Source organism: Phyllostomus hastatus, unplaced genomic scaffold (genome assembly GCF_019186645.2).
Source record: "Phyllostomus hastatus isolate PE091 unplaced genomic scaffold, TTU_PhHast_1.1 phas_scaffold_129, whole genome shotgun sequence".
Classification (NCBI taxonomy): domain Eukaryota; kingdom Metazoa; phylum Chordata; class Mammalia; order Chiroptera; family Phyllostomidae; genus Phyllostomus; species Phyllostomus hastatus.
The window spans coordinates 10,582,150-10,590,387 of record NW_025334009.1 but is presented as its reverse complement, the minus strand read 5'-3'; the positions used below and the strand labels follow the sequence as shown (position 1 = coordinate 10,590,387).

The 8,238-nt window shown below is 45.5% G+C and overlaps 1 protein-coding gene across 1 annotated transcript in view; it reads right to left on the bottom strand.

Annotated features, from left to right (window-relative positions):
• Nucleotides 1-2,501: 2,501 nt before the first annotated feature.
• The window catches only part of SCN11A (sodium voltage-gated channel alpha subunit 11), a 70,174-nt gene continuing 64,437 nt past the window's right edge, over nt 2,502-8,238 (bottom strand). The window contains exons 25-26 of the mRNA XM_045856825.1: nt 6,937-7,234; nt 2,502-3,532 (exon numbers count right to left, since the gene is read on the bottom strand). Coding sequence (XP_045712781.1) covers nt 2,502-3,532; nt 6,937-7,234 — 1,329 coding nt within the window. The remainder of the gene's footprint in view (nt 3,533-6,936; nt 7,235-8,238) is intronic.

The following is an 8,238-nucleotide window of genomic DNA, read 5'->3' as shown; positions in this document are numbered from 1 at the left end:
CGGGTGCCTGTGGGGCTTTTGGGCACTGCCCCCCGAGGACGGAGCTCAGACCAGCCGCTCTGCTCTCGGGGTTATCCTTGGTCCTCGCACAGTGAGTGCAATCTCTGGGGAGTATGCGCTTTCTAGCACCCATTCAGGGTTTGGATAACTCATCACTTCCTGCCTCAGCTCTCCTTATCCCTCCGGCTCTTCGAAGGCCAAGCTCCCACACGTAGGCCGTGTAGCCATCAGAAAGAAAACATGTTGGGCATTTGCTGCCATCTAGTGGACAAAGCATGGCTCAGCCTCTTACAAAAGCCAAACAGACGCTGCGCTCTCCCCAGGAGCCGGCTCCGGGAGTTCAGCCAGCCCCAGAAAAGGGGATCCCCTGGGAGGACAGGTGTCTGTGGGAAGGGCCAAAGCTTTGGCATACGGCAGGTCACATCTAAGCCCCTGAACTGTAATCTGGAAAGGGCAAAACCATATCCTCCCCTACCTCCACGCAGGAGGTATCCCTACTGGAATGATGGCCAGCCATCTTTTCCAGAAAACTTGGAAGGTATCTGTAAAACACCCAGAGTTCATCACCGGAGGCATCTTTTATGGAAGACGTAGCTCAAGCAGAACTGGCTGTGACATTAGAACTGGTACAGGCCCTTGCAGCCCTGCGTGGGAGCCCCTGTGGCTGTGTCTCAATGATTTACTGCCCCTGGGACACCCACTCTCCCTGCCCCCTGCCCCAGCACGGCACAGAGGCTCAGGCTCCAGCAGGCGCGTGACGGTGCACTCACTGGGAAATTGAGAGGTACAAATGAGATTATTCACCGCAAATGCTCAGCCGGTGCCTGAACACAGCAACCATGAAGTAAAAATTAGATATTGACGATGATTAGATAATGATATTATTACTCTTGCCAATGCTCCAGAACACAAAGCTGCCTACAAACCTCCGGAAACGCAGGCCCTGGACATGAACACATTGAGTCACAGTTAGATCTTGTACCCACAGAAAATAATTGCTCCTCGGGGCACTGCAGCGTCCGGCACTGGCCTTCCCTCCGCTGGACAGTCAGGAGCAGTCAGAGGGTCAGCCCTCGGACTCCAGGCTGGTGACAGAAGCAGCATCAGCTGCCCCAATCTATCTGAGGTACAAGGTTCCGCGGCTATTTCTGCAGCGGTGTCCACACTTAGATGATCACAGTGTGTGTTCTTTGCCCTCGGTCTAGTCTCTTTGGGGGATGCCAGCCTAATGGCTTGTCTGGCCTCCGGGCATGTCCAGTCTTTAGGGAGGTCCTAGGCTCCTGCTGGGGCCAGGCCCTCTGGATAGGCCTGGGTTGTTCTCTGGGCTGCGGTTCACGCAGACGTCCGGCCAGAACAAGTGTAGGGCTCAGCAAATGGCTAAGATGCCCCACTCACCACCATGTCCTACGGTGTCCCCGCCTGGGTCCAGGGGCTGCTAAGAGGGTGTTTTCTCCATCAAAGGTGACCACTACAGATTTTTAACCAGAGTCAAGTGAGACCTTCTTATTGGTTCCGGCCAGTGGTATGCTGGAACCAGTGGTGTGCGGGCCAGCTCATGAAACCCAGTGGCGAACATTTCTTCCCAACTCCGTGTTCAGAATCATGTTGGTAGCTTAAAATCAGCCATGATGGAAGCAGTCACCACAGAGACCAGTAAATGCTACAAATCCTGACTCTCTCTCTCTTGTTTCTGAAGAACCAACTATAAATCCTGATCAGTGCACCCCTTGCTTCCACCTTTAATTCCAAGCAAAGCACCACACTGAAACCACTGTGTCCCCAACCCTGGAGCAAGAGGCTCCTTGGTGTACTATCTGAATAAAATGCAAATCAAAGTCTCACTTATTTATTTCCTTATTTATTTATTTATCCAAATGTATGTAACAGAGATTGTAGCTGGTGAAAGATAGGGTGGTAATTGGCAAGTCAAGATCATGCTTTTAGGTTTGAAATAAATCCCAAATATTTAACATTGGCAAAAATATCTGCAATGAGCTATTTCTTTACTGGCGGGTTTTGAGTTTTTACTGAGCGTGCAAAAGAGCTACATGTGATAACCCACACACTTGCGGTGGGGGAAACATGAAACAAAGGGATTGGATAACACACCTCAGAACAGATGGAAAAACACAATTTAACATTGTAAAGTGGTTTTTTTTTTGGTTCTTACTCTGCTTTGACATAATTTGAATTGTTTCAACCCTAACGTTAAGCGTTCCTCTACAGCCCTTTCTAGCGTCTGCTTTCTTACTAAACCAGTACCAGTGGGCACAGCCGGGCAGCCTTATCGTACAGCACTGTAAAATCCATTTGAAGTGAACCTTGAAATATCACTTCTTTTAGCCAGAAAAAAAAAAACAAAAAATGAAACAAACAAACAAACAAAAACCAATGGAATGGCTAATTCAGTGAGTCCACTGTTCGTTCACACACCGAGCTGTGGGTCCCTGGAGCTCAGAGGCTGGAGGCGAGGCCGTGAGGTACAGGTGGCAGCGAGGGGCTCAGTCGTAGTGGACCTTGCCCTCGGCCACCGTGGAGCCCGACAGGTCCCCTGTGAGGAGTGTCTGCAGCGGTGAGCACGGCCTGTCTTCCAAGGCACACTTGGTCGCCCTCCCCATGTACTTTCGAAAGGCCTTCTGAATAACAGCGGCGCACCGCTCCTCTTCCATCCTCTTGGTGGTGGTGACTATGGGTTCGTACAGCTTCTTGAAGGGGTTGGCTTCCATGAACTTCTCCTCCATCATTGCCTTCATGCTGTCCAGGCCGTCGGAGTTACCGAGCACCCTGGTGGTGAAAGCGAAGAGAATGTCCAGACAGTGAAGGCGATCCCCGCTCACCATGGGCAAGTCCATTACTAGAAACTGACACTTGTTTGGCTTTGCCACCCGCAAAGGTTCGGGAAGGGCATCGGCAAAGTCCGAAAGGACAGAATATTCGATAAACTGTGTGGCTCCTGGGTCGAATTTTTCCCAGACCTCATAGAACATTTCAAAGTCGTCTTCACCCAAAGGGTCCTCGCTTTCTTCGGTGGCTATATTAAAGTTTTCTAAAATCACAGCAATGTACATGTTGACCACAATGAGAAAGGAGATGATGATGTAGCTGACAAAGTAGGTGATGGCTATGGTAGAGAGGTAACAGTTCTTCCTGTCGGAGCCACAGGAGGCTTCCGGTGTCAGCATGGGGTAGAGGAGGGCGTCCCAGCCGGCGGAGGTGGTGATCTGGAAGAGGCAGAGCAGGCTGCCCACAAAAGTCTTAAAGTTGAATATGTCATCGATTCCAGCGCTTGGCTGTACTTTGCAAAATAAGTTCATACCAAAGATGGCATAAATAAACATGACCAGGAAGAGCAAAAGACCGATGTTGAACAGAGAGGGGAGAGACATCATCAAAGCGAAAAGGAGAGTCCTGATCCCTCGGGCTGCCCGAACAAGCCTCAGGATTCTGCCGATCCGAGCCAAGCGAACAATTCGGAAGAGTGTCGGAGGGAAAGGAATGCTGTTCTCGTTTTCTATGGCGGAGATCATCGCACCTTGGGAGAAGGGGAGAGACGGTCAGCTTCCAGCAGGCGCACCAGGCCCAGACCCAGACTGGCTCTCTTGCCTCAGAACCCTAGTGGGACCAGCTTTTATCAGCACCTTTTACTTTGTGCACAAAATTAAGAATTTTCTTTACCCATATAAGGGAAAATACCTATCTGTGCACTAACTTGGAAAATAATTTCCAAGGGCCATACAGTTTTAGATGGGATAGGATATCTAAAACAGTTAGAGACCCAAGGAATGAAAAAGAAAATGCAGCTTGTGAAAGGCTCTTTTGTGAGTTATCCCATGCACTTGAAGTATATTGTCTATGTTGGGCATTTCAAGTCATTCATGGGGTAATAATACAATAGTGTTCCACATTTACTGAATGTCTAGAACATAAAACAGATAAACTACAGATGGAGTCTTTTAGATTAGAGTGCAAAAGGGAAATTTCTTCTAACGAAGGTTGGCTTACGCCTAAACTATCAGTGGAAATTGTAGAACCCCTAATCTCAAAGCTCCTTAAAGGGGCAGGTCTTATTTGTGCACAGGAATTTGAACACAGCCTGCCACAGGTGAGGTCGGGGCAGCAGGAAGACGGTGGCGTTAGGATGCTCGTCTCTGGGCTAAAGCTTCCGTGGGTCTCTCACATTTGCTAACATGTTAATTCCAAGGACTCCTGAAGTGCAAAGTCAAAAAGTCGAAGGGACTAAACTGGAGATACTTTCTCTGTTGTTGCAGACACCTCAGAAATGGCATCTCAAACAGAGGTTTCTGCAAACTGCCTAACACTTGGCCTAAACTGTCACCCTGCTCTCTCATTGCCTACACTGCAGGCAAGTGAAACAAAGATTTAAAACAACTCACATTTTGGCCCGAATATTAATGCTATAGAAAGGTTGAAGCATGCTTGCCTTGGGTAGACATGGCCTTGCTCTGGCAGTCCTCTGAGGCAGGGGTCCCCAAACTCCCTCCTCCCCACCCCTAGATGTGGCTCCCATTACAGCCTGAGCCCCTCACCCTGTCTCCACCCCCAGCCCCGGTCCATGGAAGAATTGTCTTTCATGAAACCGGTCCCAGGTGCCAAAAGGGTTGGGGACCGCTGCTCTAAGGTCTTTAAGAGTGATGGGCAGCCAACACTATCTGCCATCACCTAATGACTAAAGAGAACTAATTGATGACACACTTCAATGACTGCCCAACTGTGCCAGAGACGTTTACTTCACATGTTAATCAGGCAGCCAACCCTGGTGAGATGCGGAACATATTAAGTCCCAATACAGCAACAACTGGAGGAGACCCATTCTTTAAGGCCAGCCTCCTCCACGAATAGTTCTTTGAGCAATTGAGTCCACAGGAATCTCTCCCATCTCTGAGCTCAGTTCGTCTGTGTACCGTGCAGTTTGGTTTTCAACTGACTTCTCTATCTTTTTCCACCTTTCTAAGGTGAATAGGTCCAGCACTGGACAGGTAGCTCAGTTAGTCAGAGCACCATCCTGATCCACCAAGGTCGCAGGTTTGCAGGGCACTTACAGGGAGCAACAAATGAAAGTATAAATGAGTGAAATAAAAAATCTCTCTCTCTCTCTCTATCTTTTCTCTCTCCTCTTTCCTCTCTGTCTCTAAAATCAATAAATAAAAAATTTTTTTAAAGTTTTAAGGTGAGTATGTCTTAATACCTCAACTGGATTGTTAACTCCTAGAGAGATTCACTTTGACCCACTCATTCTGTATTTCTCTAAAAGCTTAGGAAAGAGCTTGAGAAAGTGCAGAGGCGAAGTGTTGAACGGCAGACCTACAGGCAAAGGCATGTAAAATGCTGAACACATTGGTGAGCAGGGTTTGGCTCAGTGTGCACATTTGCTCAGCCATTGGAGCAAAATGCTATCCAGTGCTATGCAGCGTCACTGCAACTGCCTAACGTTTGTTCAAAGGACAGAAGTCAGAGATATTTCCCCCAACTGTACGATGCCTGGCACTGCCCAGATGGAGCTCAGTAAACAGCGGAATGGATGAGCTGCTCTCTGCACACTGGAGGAGGGCTCTAGAAGCTCCCGGAGAGCTGCCCCAGACTCACCCCAACCCCATTTGCTAGCTCAGTTGCTTCTGTCAGTTTCACCAGAATTTGAATCCACTAATAAAGATGAAAGGTCTGTTTAACTGTAAGCACATGGAAGGACCTATTGGTAAACTTTATCTACATAAACTTCCTGGCCTAGAAACCAGAACAGCCTCTGGACTGCACCATTTTCATGCTCCCTGAAAAACTTCATTGCTGCTGTAGTGGTAGGCACCAAAATATTTTGATCCAACATATCTGTCTAAGGCATCCCTTCTGAAATAGCACAAAAGCTTCCCCCTGTGAAATCAGTTGTTACTGTCTTCACTGCTTTTTGAACTACTAGAGGGGCCCCTGGGCAGTTTTACACAATTATAAAAAGTCAAATTATTGGTTTAGTTAAAGAAGACTTCAAAAAAAAAAAGCAGAGTAAAGCCCTGGCTGGTGTAGCTCAGTGGATTGAGCACGGGCTGCGAACCAAAGTGTCGCAGGTTCGATTCCCAGTCAGGGTACATGCCTGAGTTGCAGGCCATGATCCCCAGCAACTACACATTGATGTTTCTCTCTCTCTTTCTCCTTCTCTTCCCTCTCTAAAAATAAATAAATAAAATCTTTAAAAAAAAGGCAGAGTAAACACTATGGTTTAGCCATGAAGAAGAAAGAATACGGCACTAACCCTCTTGCCCCCTCCTTTCTTCTTTACAGGCCTTATAGTTAATCCTGCCCATGGTTAGGGGAATTCTACACTGATGATAGAGTGAGGCAAGCAGCTGAGATGAGCACAGTTCGCACCTTGGATTAGTTAGCACAGGACACCGAGTAAAGAGAAAGTAGTGCTCGGCCTGCGGAACCCCAGCCTAGGATGGGTTACAGAGGTCTCATACAGGAGGTTAGGGAGGGCCTGATGATGTTACAAGGGCATAATGATTGTGATCTGACATCCACATGGGTTTTGAACTAAAGAAAAACATGGAAATTAAATGCCAAATCCTTAACATTATAAAATGTTCATTAGGGCTTACAGTTGCATAGGAAAGGTAGAACTTTGAATTAATTACCTGGAGAAACCAGGTATCCCCACAGACACTTTTAAGCCACCTTAATTTTATCTATCTCCATTGAATAAATGACCCATACTATTATTTAACTCTCCATTTCAATTGTGTAGACAGTCAAAGGAATGGAAATTACTCTGTGTCTCCTAGCAACTTCCCGGTAAACAATGGCATTAGCACACCTATGTTTTCAGCAATCACATTAAGCCTAATTTATTGCTTTGTGAATAGTAAGATTTACAAGTTTACTCCTGGCTCGCAGATTAAAACCCCTCTGGCTCATCGTTTTACTTACTAACGACAGAAAGAACCACGATCACACAATCGAATAAATTCCAGCCATTGGAGAAGTAGTATTGCCTCAAAGCAAAGATTTTGATGAGGCATTCAATTGTGAAGATGGCCACAAAGGCCAGGTTGAGGTACTCCAGGATGACTTTCTTCTTGTAGGGCTGCTTATTCGCTTCCGCCACGTTGGGATGCTCGTACGATTCAGCCATCATGCTGACCATGTTGAGGAGAATGAGGATGATGATGATGCCGTCAAAGATCTGGCTTGTGACCAGGTCAAACACGAGACCCTGGCATTTGTTCTGAGGAACAAAAAGGAATCACAAATCACTTGGAGTTTTAAGGATGAAGTCACATGAAAAAAAAAGCACACATAAAACAGAATTTATTCCCCTACGATTAAAGCAGTTTTTTTTTTAAATTCACAGGCTCTTTATAAAGGGCAAAAAATTCTTGTATACCTATTTTCATTTAAATTTAATTAAATAACTGGTTTTTAAGCTGTGGGCTTATAGCTTTAATTTTCTTTTAAAACAAAAAGTACAAATGAGACATTCTTAGTAACAATATAACTTTGATGTGATGGATGATGTTTTGCTAAAATAAAACAGCTCTTGTTGGATTTAGTAATAAACAGATAAACTTTGGTCTCTATGTTTTATCTGTTTCTATGCTTTGAACTTCAATGATATTAACGCAGAGAATACCTGCTCACATAATTATATTGGACAAAATGGAATTACCATCTCCAAGTCTCCATTTGTCAGTTCAGAATCATCAAACCTTACACTTAACTAAAATAATTTTCTAATTCTTGCTTACTTGAAGATAAGGCTAGACCAATAGGATTCTGATTGAATGATTACTAAAACAGGAAACAGAAAAGCTGGTTATTTCAGGTTATTGCTGATGGGGGACTTGCACGTCGGTTTGTACATTGAAAGCCACACCGCTCACAAAATGAGTGCGTGCTAGTTGCTCTGCACAAACTCAAGCTTGCGTGCCTCATCTACCGTGTGCAGCGAAATGACTAATTATTCCACTATTTTCTTCAACTGCTGTGAAGCATCACTTTGTTTTTTACTTAGTGGAAAAGTGGTTCTTAAACACAAACTCAAGACACTGATATTATATGTCATTCTTGGCTACACATTGGTTGTTTTACAATATATTGTTTATATTAATTATATTATATTATAACCATTTAATCAAAATTTACAGACACTATTCTATATAGAGATCTCATAGACACCTAAGAATTCATCTTTAGAACTCCAGGCATCTGTTATGGTAATCCGGGCAAAAG